The sequence below is a fragment of the Chrysochloris asiatica genome, unplaced genomic scaffold (genome assembly GCF_000296735.1).
Source record: "Chrysochloris asiatica unplaced genomic scaffold, ChrAsi1.0 scaffold00127, whole genome shotgun sequence".
In the NCBI taxonomy this organism is placed as follows: Eukaryota; Metazoa; Chordata; class Mammalia; order Afrosoricida; family Chrysochloridae; genus Chrysochloris; species Chrysochloris asiatica.
Window position 1 is genome coordinate 4,884,028 of NW_006408645.1, and position 12,469 is coordinate 4,896,496.

At 39.4% G+C, this 12,469-nt stretch overlaps 1 protein-coding gene across 1 annotated transcript in view; it reads left to right on the forward strand.

Moving 5' to 3' along the window:
• TRANK1 (tetratricopeptide repeat and ankyrin repeat containing 1) overlaps positions 1–12,469 on the forward strand; it is a 100,933-nt gene that overhangs the window by 56,475 nt on the left and 31,989 nt on the right. Inside the window, exons 15-16 of the mRNA XM_006869185.1 lie at positions 4,668–4,814; positions 7,420–7,576. Coding sequence (XP_006869247.1) covers positions 4,668–4,814; positions 7,420–7,576 — 304 coding nt within the window. The remainder of the gene's footprint in view (positions 1–4,667; positions 4,815–7,419; positions 7,577–12,469) is intronic.

Genomic DNA, 12,469 nt, shown 5'->3' on the forward strand with positions numbered 1-12,469 from the left:
TCTTTGATGTGGTGCTCTCAGGTATTCCAGGGAATGTAATTATCCATGCCCTGGCTAACATACACCCTCAGTTTATAGATTGCAACCTCAAGACCAAAAAGAAGTCTGTCAGCAAGTGAGAGAAACTGTTTTAACCAAGGAAGAGGCAAGACAAGGCTGACGTAAATCTCTCGCTACTCACGTGGAGTTTTTTTTTTTTTTTTTGGTGACTGAGAGCTGCTAGGTAGTAATCGTTGTTTGACACATTAGGAGAACTACAGGGAGTTTCTCTCTACCCTGGTCTCTTTTTCCACTCCCGTTTATGTTTGAGGCAGCTATTATCTTTGTAATACCTGTTACCTAGACTTGCATGTGTATGGAGGTCTTGATGGCCTGGTTTGTGAATCTTCCCTTAGCGAACATATTGTTACCTGATTAGCTACATGATTATCAGGACCATGCTGTGAGATAGGGAAGGGACTTGGTAATACCAAGTCCTTCTCTTGGAAGATTTTCCCTCATCTTTGGGAAAGAGTAGTCTTTTTCATAGTCACCCCCAAACTATCTTCCTTTGACTACTTATAAGGGTGTTTGCAATTTACACAGTGCCCTGGAGGTGAGTTCTTTCTTTCACACCCCTGTGGAAACCAGGGAATGGAACAGTAGGGACTTTGAAAAATGTAACTTTGATGGGTTGTTTAACTGACTTATATAACAGACCCTTTAAAAGTAGGTTTACTAGCAGATTTGTCTTTTCTTTCACCATTATGTGTCCCAATAGAATAAGACAGAAGAGTTACAAGTGCCTCTTATTTTTAAATTATCAATTATGCTGTAGGCCTATATCCTTATTACAAAATACACATACTCCTAAAGGTTCTGTCTTGAAAAAAAAAAGTATTTCATTTATAGAAAGAGGTTAGTCATCCCATATGAGCAGCTTTTGCTTCTTATTCAGAAATTTTAGAATACGTTGTTACTTTCAAAGTCAGCCTGTATCAACTGCTGCTGTCTGTCAAGAGGAGCCTCTCAAATGTCAAGCATTTATGTCTGCCTTGGTAGACAAACAATCAAATTATCTAAACAGCTTTACTAAGTGTTGTTGTTGTTGTTCAGTGTCATCGAGTTGATTTAGACTGATAGCGACCTTGTATGGAGTTTCTGAGGAGCAGCTGGTGGGCTTGAGCTGCTCACCTTGTGGTTTGAAGTTCAGTGCTGATCCCACAGTGCCACATCAGGAGTCCTCTGCATAAGTCTGCCCTGAAGGTTGTTTTTGATCTTATAACTATTTAAATACTTGCATGATTCACATTTGTTTTCAGAGCATGGTGGTTAATTTTATAATTGATTAGTAGCATATCCATTCCTACTTACTAGATGTTTGAAAACATTTCATTTAGTATTTATCTAGTTTAAGTCATAGGATCACTTTTGTTAGGTGCCATTGAGTTGGCCCCGACTCATAGCGACCCCATGCACAGCAGAACGAAACAATGTCCGATCCTGGGCCAGCCTCACTACTGTTGCCACATGAGTCCATCAATGCTGCCACCTGGCCAGTCCATCTCGTTGGGGGGGTCTTCCTCTTTTTCTCTGACCCTCCATTTTACCAAGCATGATATCCTTCTCTAGCGACTGTTCCCTACTGACAGTGTGTCCAAAGTATGAGAGATGAAGTTTGGCCATCAGGGCCGCTAAGGAGCACTCTGGCTGCACTTCTTCCAAAACAGATCTATTGGTTCTTTTGGCAGCCCATGGCACTTTTAGTATTCTCCTCCAGCACCATAATTCAAAGACATCAATTCTTCTATGATCTTCCTTATTCACTGTCCAGCTTTCGCATCCATATGAGGTTATTGAAAATACCATGGCTTGAGTCAGGCACACCTTAGTCCTCAAGCTAACATCTTTGCTCTTCAACACGTTAAAAAGTTCCAGTGCAGCAGATTTGCCTAATGCAGTATGTCGTCTGATCTCTTGTCTGCTGCTTCCATAAGTGTTGATAGTTGATCCAAGAAGAATTAAGTCCTTGACAACTTCAGTCTTTTCTCTGTTGTTAAAATGTTGTTTATAGGTCCAGTGGTGAGGATTTTTGTGATCTTCATTAGTAAATATTTTAAGTCCTCTTCACCTTCAGCAAGCAAGGTTGTATCATCTTCATATCGCAGGTTGTTAATGAGTCTTCCTCCAATCCTGACGCCATGTTTTCCTTCATAGAACCCAGCTTCTCAGATTATTTGCTCAGCATACAGGTTGAATAAGTATGGTGAAAGAATACAACCTTGTCACACACCTTTCTTAATTTTAAAACATTCAGTGTTCCCATGCTCTCATGAGTACAATTAAGTGTTCTGGAATATTCATACTTTGCAATGTTGTCCTTAGCTTGTCATGATCCATACAATCGAAAGCCTTTGTGTAGTCAATAAAGCATAGGTAAACATCTTTCTGATAGTCTCTGCTTTTAGCCAAGATCCATTGGATATCAGCAATGATATCTCTCGTTCCACGGCCTCTTCGAATCCAGCTTGAACCTCTGGAAATTCTCTGTCAATATATGATTGTAGCCATTTCTGTATTACCTTTAGCAAAACTTTACCCACATGAGATATCAAAGAGATTGTCCAATGATTTCCGCATTCCATTGGGTCACCTCTCTTTGGAACGGGCACAAATATGGATCTCTTCCAATCAGTCGGCCAGATAGTTGTCTTCCAAATTTCTTGGCAGAGATGAGTGAGTGCCTCCTGTGCCGTCTCACTTTATTGAAAGATTTCAATTTTTCATTCCATCAACTCCTGGCGCCTTGTTCTTTGCCAGTTCCTTCAATGCACCTTGGACTTCCTCCCTGAGTATCATTTGCTTTTGATCATATGGTACCTCTTGAAATGGTTGAACATTAACCATTTCCTACCTGAGTGAATGAATACCCCATTCCCACCCCTGGAGGGTTCTACTATGCATGTACACAGATCTCCTTGAAATTTAAAGTGTCTGTCTGTCATGCTGTGGTAGCTTGAGTTGTTGTGATTCTGAGAGCTATGCCACTGGTATTTTAAATAACCAGCGGGGTCACCCATGGTGGACAGGTTTCAGATCAGCTTCCAGACAAAGACAGACTAGGAAGAAAGAGTGAAAAACTCCTTTGGAATAGTCACTGAAAACCTTATGAAGAGGATCACTTACTGCTTTTGAAAAAAGCCACCTACTTCATCTTTCCAGCATTCTTGAAAACACACAATGGTGGCAAGGAAAACCATTTTGTAATAGAAAAATCAAGACTGGCAGAGTTAATTTATTACTCTTCCAAGATATAGTACAGTATAAAATCTAGAATTTCATAGGAATTCTGGACTCTAAATGCTGCGTTCATTTATGCACTTCAACAGGTCTGCATGCTATGTCCATGAATCACATTTGGGGTTTGTTTTTGTATGGCTATTAGACTGAAGGAATCTTGGTGTAGTGCTGTAGGATAAGCACTTGACTGTTAACCATGAGGTTGGCAGTTCAAGTCTACCAGATGCTCCTCAGAAACTCTATACAGTGTCACTATGAATCACAACCGATTCAACAGCAATTAACAATGAAAACATTGGGCTAAGAATGATTTTTATATTTTTAAATGGTTGAAAATAATCAAACACAGAATAATATTCTGTTGTACATAAAAATGCATGAAATTAAATTTTAGTGTCCATAAAGTGTCATTGGAACCCAGCCACACCCTTTTATTTGTCTATGGCTGCTTTTGCACAACAGCCGCAGAGTTGAGTGGTTATGAGAGAAACCCATGGCCTGAAGAGTTTAAAATATTTATTATTTGACCCTTGGCTGTGGGACATGGATAAAAGAAAACAGGTAAAATGCTGACTATTAGGCATTGTATTAGACATTTGACTATCTCCTCTTATTTTCACAAAAAAACTTGGGATGCTCTGTTATCACCATTTTAGAGAGCAGGAAAATGAGGTCTAGAAGAAAGTAAGTAATTTTTCCAAGGCCACAGAACAAATAAGTAAAAGAACCAAAACAAACATTTGTTTTGTCTGACTTAAGAGTCTACTGTAAGCACTTTACCGCAGCTCCTAAATCTTCTTTCATCCATGTTTGATTGAATAACCTACTTGGAAAATTCTACCATGGATGTCTCAACTGCTGACCCTAAGTGGCATCTCTTAACTGTGGTGTAAAAAGGCTTTAGGACACTGAGTATTTTTCTCTATACTTCTTGTTGGAATTCTTTAAGAAGCAGGAGTCCTAGTGCAGCACTGTAGGATAAGCACTGGACTGCTAATCACAAGGTTGGTGGTTCAGACTCACCAGACGCTCGTTGGAAACCCTATGCAGGGTTGCTATGAGTCAGAACTGACTCCACAGCACTTAGCAACAACACTGAAATGGAATAATTTTTCTGACCTCTTGGTATTCTTCCTGGAAGTGGGTCCATGTGCCCAGGCTCTCAGCTGTTTTAACCTATTGTCTGGGCAGTTTTTACTGTGGTTTCTCTGATCCTTGCTTGTGCATGCTAAACCTTCCTATCCCCTGAGACCACAGAATGACTGCCTCCTCACACTGGGGCTGAAGTCTTGGATTCCCCCATGCCAGTAAAAGGTAGAGCTCAGGAAGGTTGTATGGAGAGTTTAGAAGCATCTTTTGTTGATCTTTAATATATTGTCATTGCTCAGGCTTACAAGGAATGGAAGATAATTTCCTCATTTACGCCTTCATCACCCGACTACAGAGAAGAAAACCAGCCATTGATTGATGTGCCCTTGGAAAAACAAAGCTCCTTGAAGGGTCGGTCTCTCATGCTGAATCCAGAAATGTACAAGGTGATTTTCAGCCACTTCTCCACATGCTTATTTGACAGGGCTTGGGCCAGAAAATGAAACTGAAAATGGAACCTGGTACTTGGTGGGTCTTGCCTGATGCATGTGAAGGGGTTTGTGCAAAGAGTTGAAAAGGGAAAGGGAAGGATGTCAGCAGTGGAAAACTTACTTTTTCTCTGCAGAAAACTGCCTTGATGGGTGGGGCACTGCTTGACAGCAGAGAGGGAAGTGTTACAGCTTCTCTTCACCTCTGGAATCCTGCTCTATTCATCATTCAATCAGATACTTTAAAAAATGATTTATCTGTGACCCTTCTGGGTCAAAGATTATCAGAAGCAAAGTTCTAAACTATACTTAGTTCAGACTGTTTATTAGTAGTATAAGCTCAGTCACCTTGGTGTGTAAGGGACTTGCCTTCCATTGCCCTTCATATCCCGGCTACATCACTGAGAAGGAGCTCAAATCTATGAAGTTCTGTGGAGTTTGTGAATAAGGGAGGTTGTTATGGGTCTCACACAGAGAGTGGGAGACCTCACAGAAAAATGAGCCAAAGGAAACCAAAAATCTTTAGGAAAAACTATTCGTTTTATGATTTATACAGAATAAAAATCCAACAAATAGGATAAGGCCAAGATGAGGCCAAGATGGCCAGATTTTGTCTCTCATACTTCGGACATATTGTCAGGAGGGATCAGTCGCTGGAGAAGGATATCATGTTTGGTGAGGTGGAGGGTCAGAGAAAAAGATGAAGACCCCCAGCAAGATGGATTGGCAAAATGGCAGCATGTTAACAATTAGGAGGTTGGCCCAGGATCAGGCACTGTTTCGTTCTGTTGTGCATAGGGTCACTATGAGTCGGTACTGACTCGATGGCACCTAACAACAACCACAAATGCTGGCTGAAACCCACCAGCCATTCCTAAGAAATCTTATATAGGGTTGCTATAGGTCAGAACTGACTAGACCATACTTAACAACAACAACAACAATGATGGTTGTAACAGAGGTCATTTATTTACAGCAACTTAAACACTGACTACCTAAAAAGAGGGGGCAATAAAGACACGAAATGACTGGCTTACAAGTTTCTAAGAGTGAGTTTAGTATCAGAATGTGTGGGGGCGTGTAGAATCCCCACTGAATAGTTTTCATTTTGTCTAGATAGGATTCTTACAATTCAATAGTGAATAATTGTTATCATGACTAATTGTGACAGTCACAGCTGTAAAGGTAGAAGTTTTTTTTTGTTTTTTGTTTTTTTTTTTTTAATAAAAAGTGGGGAGTAGTTAATCTGAAAGTCCAGGAACAGAGGACCCTAGGAACATCAAGGAAGACGAGCAGAAGCAGAATGTGGGACCTTATCCAGAGAAGCAGCAAAACCAGAGATGGAGGCAGAGATGAGGACATGGAGAGGGAGAGCCGCTGAGGACTCTAGACTAATGGAAAGAGAAAGGTTGTGTGCTGGCAGCCAGGAGGCAGGCTTGCAGAATGTGGTTAATGATTATATATTCCTGAGTGTTTATGTATATATCCCCGCCACCCCTGAAAAAAAAAAAAGTACAGGAAAATGGAGTAGGGAACTCCAAAACTCTGTCCTACCACTGAAGCACTGATTTAGCTGGCATAAATGAAAAAGTGTTAGAATCCGCCTTTTCAGATCTCTGCTCCTAATCAAAAACTTACCACTAGGGGACTGTTTAATAAAGAAAGAAGCTGGTGATGGTTAATAAGAGAGCATTGTGGCATCATAACTTACCTGTCTACCATCTCCACACCCAGCTTGTCAGCAACTCTGCAGAAGGTGGCCATGTTGCTGGTGCAGCTTGTCAGAGGAGCCTCGAAATATACAAAGCAGACACTGACAGAATTGAAGGGAAGAATAGACAGCTCTACAGTAATAGCTAGAGATTTGAATACCTTAATTTCAATAGTGGACAGAACATCTACAAAGATCAAAAATAAAATAGAGGAGTGAACAACATTGTACACCAGCAAAACCTAACAGAATCTGTAGAACAGCCAATAGCAGCATAATATGTATTCTTCAGTGCCCAAGGGACATTCTCCAGATGAGACACAAAGCTCAGTAGATCATAAAAAGATTGAAATCATACAAAGTAGCTTTTCTCTGATGATAATAGAATGTAACGAGACATCAATAACAGAAGGAAAACTGGGAAACTCACAAATATTTGTAGATGAAACTAGTTTATTAAATAACCAATTAATCAAAGAAGAAATCATAAGATAATACTTGTTAAGTGTCATTGAATCGGTTCCAACTCATAACAACCCTGTATACGGTTTCTGAGGAGGAACTGAAGGGTGACCTGGAATTTATGGGAAATTTCCATACCATTTTGGTAACTTTCCATGATCTATATTTCAAAACATCAAATTAACCAAGAATTATAGTTGATTCAAGGGTGGTCCTGCTCACTTGCCTTCTGAGGTGGGCGCTGGGAAGAAGTGCAGTTTCTCAGAGCCTCACTGGGCTCTCCTCTGAAATGTTTTTGTGCTTTTCCAAACTCAGAGTAAGCCCACTGAATGTGTCACATGTAACTGCTGACAACAGCCTCATTGTCTTTGTCGCCCATCTTATCTTTAGCTTCTCAATGGAGAGCTGAAGCAGTTGTACACAGCCATCACAAGGGCTCGGGTCAACCTCTGGATCTTTGATGAACACCGAGAAAAGAGGGCTCCTGCTTTCAATTATTTCATCAGAAGAGATTTTGTCCAAGTTGTGAAGACAGATGAAAATAAAGGTAAAATGTCATTAAAATATCCTCAGTGTTGAATAAGAAGCATGTTTCCTCTCAGCTGTTCTTATTGTAAGCTATAAAGGATAAAAAAACTTTCTTTTCTTCCTCATAGTCTTCTGAGAAAGGAGAGTACTCATTCATCCACCAAGATATATGGGAAAGTGTAATTATATTGGGGTTAGGAGGACTAATTCCTTCAGAGAGAATCTTTTATTCTTCCTTTAAACTGAGTATCATGTGCAAGGGTTAGAGGAAATATACACTGTTGGGAGAATATAAATTGCTATGAAGTTTTTTGTTTTCTCTTTTAATTGTAGTGAAAATATAAATATATATAACAAAACATGAGTCACCAACTCAGCAATTTCCACATAAATTGTTTGTTGACATTGATTGCATTCTTTACGTTGTACAGCATTTTGGCTAACTTTCAACACTTCTTCCAGTTGCTTTATTATCTCCATGCTCAAGAGCAAGTTTTAAAGTCTCCTTTGACATCCATTTTGGTCTTTTCTTTTTAATGACATTTTGCTTTCTCCACACATGACGTTCATAATGTCAGTTCACACTCTTCTGGTTTTCAGTCAGTAATGTTTGATGCATCACATCTGTTCTTGAGATTGTCTCTGAATTCAGTGGGATATATTCAAGATCCTGTTTTGGCTCTTGAGGACTTGTTTTGATTTTTCTTCAGTTTCAGCCTGAACTTGCATATGAGCAATTGATGGTCTTTTCCATAGTCATGCCCTAGCCTTGTTTTGACTCATGATACTGTGTTTCCCCGTGGTCTTTTCCCACAGATGTAGTCATTTGTATTTCTGTGTTTTCTATCTGGTGAGGTCCCACGTGCATAGTCACCTTTTATATTATTTTAAAAAAGTGCTTTCAGTGAATGAATCATTGGTCTTGCAAAATCCTGTCATGCAATTTCCAGCATTGTTTCTATCACCAAGGCTGTTTTCCTACTACTGATCCTTCCTCTGTTTCTAACCTTCACATTCTGTTGTTAGTTCTGTCAAGTCTGTTCCGACGCATAGCGACCCTGTATAGGGTGTCTATAGAGCGACTGGTAAGTTTGAATCACTGACCTTGTGGCTCAAACCAGTCTTGCAATCAAGCGCTTTATCCTACAATACCACACCAGGACTCCATCATATTCAAGTCACCAGTACTCATCAGTACCTCTTGATTGCATGTTTTATCAGTGAAGCTGGTAGAATTCTTCAATTACTTCATCATTTTAGTGGTTGGTGTGTAAATTTGAATAATTGTTGTCCTAACTGGTCTTCCTTGTCAGCTTATGGATATTATGCTATCACAGACAGCACTGTATTTCAAGATACATATTGAAATGCTCTTTTTGAAGGTGAATGCGACAACATTCCTCTTCAATTTATTGTTCCATGCATAGTAAACTATAGGTTGTCTGATTCAAAATGGCCAATACTAGTCCATTTCAGCTCACTGATTCCTAGGATATTAATATTTATGCATTCCATTGAATTTTTGATGACTTCCAGTTTTCCTGGATTCATACTTCATACATTCCATGTTCCAATTATTAATGAATGTATGCAGCTGGTTCTTCCTATTTTTAGTTGTGCCCCCTCAGCAAATGAAGGTCCTGAAAACTTTTCTCCGTTCCTGTCATTAAAGTCATCTCTACTTTGAGGAGGCAGCTCTTCCCCAGTTGTATTTTGAGTGCCTTCCACTCATAGGGGGCTTATCTTCCGGTAGTATATCTAATAATGTTCCACTGCAATTCGTAAGGTTTTCAGTGGCTAACCATTCAAAAGTAGTCTGTCTCTCCTTCTTTGTAGTCTGTTTGGTCTGGAATCTTTGCTGAAACCTGTCCACCATGGGTGACCCTGCTGGTCTTTAAAATATCAGTGGCATATCTTCCAGCACGGCATTAACAACACACAAGCCACCACAGTAAGACAAACTGACAGATGACTTATTTAGTGGTACTATAATGGAAATACCACAAGTAAATCGCTTTAACAAACAGACATTTATTCTTGCACAGCTTTTAGGAGACTGGAAGTCTGAATTCAGAGGATGAGTTCTTGGGGAAGTCTTTCTCTTTGTGTCAACTTTGGAGCAAGGTTCTTCTCTCTTCAGCTTCTGTTTCCTCATTCCTTCGAGATCTTTATGCATCTTGGCATCTATCTTTCCTCATCTCTCTTTTACTCACCTGTTTATTCAACTTCTTTTATCTCTCTAAAGAGATTGACTCAAGATTCACTCTATACTAAAGCTAGCATAACAAAGACAACACATTTCCAGATGGAATTATAACCACAGGCGTAGAGTTCAGAATTTAGAATTTATATCTGTTGGGGGCATAACTCAATTCATAATACTTTATTTATCTTTTTTGTCTTTTGCTGCTTATGCTTTTATTGTGTCATAAATTTTTTGATAGTAGATTGGCAGTATCTGTCAAAATAAAGCATTCACATACAATTTGATCTAGCCATTCCATTTTTAGAAATATTTTCTAGGGATGTTCTTGCATAGATTTTCAAAGATACATAACATGGTTATCACAGCACTGGTTAGAGTGACAAGAAACTGAAAACAGACTCTCTGTTCACCAACTGTCGTTGATGTTAAGTTCCAACACATAGAGACCCTGTGTAGGGTTTTCAGGGAGCAAGTGGTAGGTTTGAACCACCGAATTTGCAGTTAGCAGTCTAATGTTTATTCCACAGGGCCACACCAGGACTCCTTTTTTTTTCACTGATGTGGAACAATGTTAAAGATATACTAGTTTTTGTTGTTGTTAGGTGTTATCAAGTCAGTACCGACCCTTAGCACAACAGAATGAAACACTGTACGGTCCTGTGCCAGCCTCATAGTCACTGCTACATTTGAGCCCATTGCTGCTGCCACTGTGCCAATCCATCTAGATGGGAGTTTTCCTCCTTTTCTCCGACCCTCCACTTTACCAAACATGATATCCTTCTCCAGGGACTGGCCCCTTCTGACAGTATGTTCTAAGTATGAGAGACAGTCTGGCCACCATGGCTTCCAAGGAGCGCTCTGACAGTACTTCTTCCAGTACAGGTCTGTTTGTTCTTTTGACAGTCCTCATGATACTTTTAATACTCTCCTCCAGCACCATATCTCAGATGCATCAATTCTTCTATGGTCTTCCATATTCAGTGTCCAGCGTTTGCATGCATGTGAGGTCATTGAAAATATCATGTCTTGGATTAGATACACCTTAGTCTTCAAACTGATATCTGTTCTTGAGCACTTTAAAGCGATCTTGTGCAGCAGTTTTACCTAATGCAATACGTTATTTAATTTTCTCACTGCTGGCTGCTTCCTTGAGTGTTGATGGTTGATCTTAGCAAAATGAAGTCTTTGACAATTTCAGTCTTGTTTATTTGTCCAGTAGTAAGGACTTTTGTCTTCTCTACATTGAGGTGCAACTATATACCCAAAGTTGTAGTCTTGGATGACAATAAGTATTTTAAGTCCTCTTCACTTTCAGCAAGCAAGGTATACTAGATATACTATTCTAGTACTGGTGTTCTATATTAGGGCAAGATATACTAGTATCATAGAAACAAAAGCAAATTTTAAAGTTTAAACAGAATGATCCTATTTATAAATAGTGTATTATGCAAATGTAAAAACTATCAATGTATATCATAATGATACGTTTTTGCACATGCATGCACGTGTGTATGTGTACACATACATTAAGACTTATGCATGTATCTTTCACTGTCCAACCTGATTTTGTTTTCTTAGTTTGAATCAGGACTTTGAATCAGTTCAAACCAGTTTAATTATAGGTGGTGCAGTGAACCAAAGCAGACCTACATTTTAAATATTTGAGTGATCTGGAATGATAACTGAATGAGAAAAATTACAGGTTGAAACTCTGGAATGGAAGACTCAGAAGCAGTGTAGTGAGCATGAGATTGGATTATTGCCATGGCTGTAGAGAGCAACACACATTCAAAATGGTGGAGTAGGTTGTTTTATCCAGAGCACTGATGATTCTAACTCAGCTCATAATTTGACAGGCAAGAGATTTGGCTGCTATGGAATGAGTATCCTACTCTTGTTTTCTAAGATGGAAGTTAAGTTGTTAGCAGGGCTTTGTACCTGTGATTTTTTCCCATTCTGGTTATTGTTGTGTTTCACACAAATTTTCAGAATTTGAGTCTGTTCAGATTCTGCTTCCATGGCTATGAGTGAACTGGGAAGAACCAGTTCAAAACCCTGGTTTGAGTTTTAAAAAGGTATGTGAGAGTTCAGATAGTGAGGAATAACAGCTTGTCTGAATCTATCTGGTTCCTGGATTTCACAAAGCAAGATCATGAGGGATTCACCAGACAATTTATCTGTATCTGTTCAGTTCTTGATAGTGGATTGTTGTTGTTAAGTGCTGTTGAGTTGGTTCCAATCCATAGTGATCCTGGATAAGGTTCTCAAAGAGTTGCTGGTAGGTTGCCAACCTTGTGGTTAGAAGTTCAGTGTGTATCTGACAGTTGTATACCAGCGATCCTGAGGGTCGATAGCAATTCTTAAATAGTGAGAGTTCAAAGAGTAAGCCTGCATATATATACTTGTATACACTAATTATTTCTGACACAAAACTGTTTATAAAGGCTATTTCTGGGTCAAGAACTGGTGATCATGGGTTGTTGATTTAAAAATGGAGTGAGGATCTCCTGATAGAATAACTGACAACAGACATGACTAATTCTTATTGAAGGGGACAATTATAGTCTTTCTTCATGGTGAGCTGTTGAGTTAGCTCTTCCAAACCAAGGCTGATTCCTCCAAGGGTATGAGAAGGCAAAGGGCTCAGCTGCTGCAGAAAGTTTTTCTGGTTTCATGAGCATTTCTTGACCATTTTTTTTTTTTTTT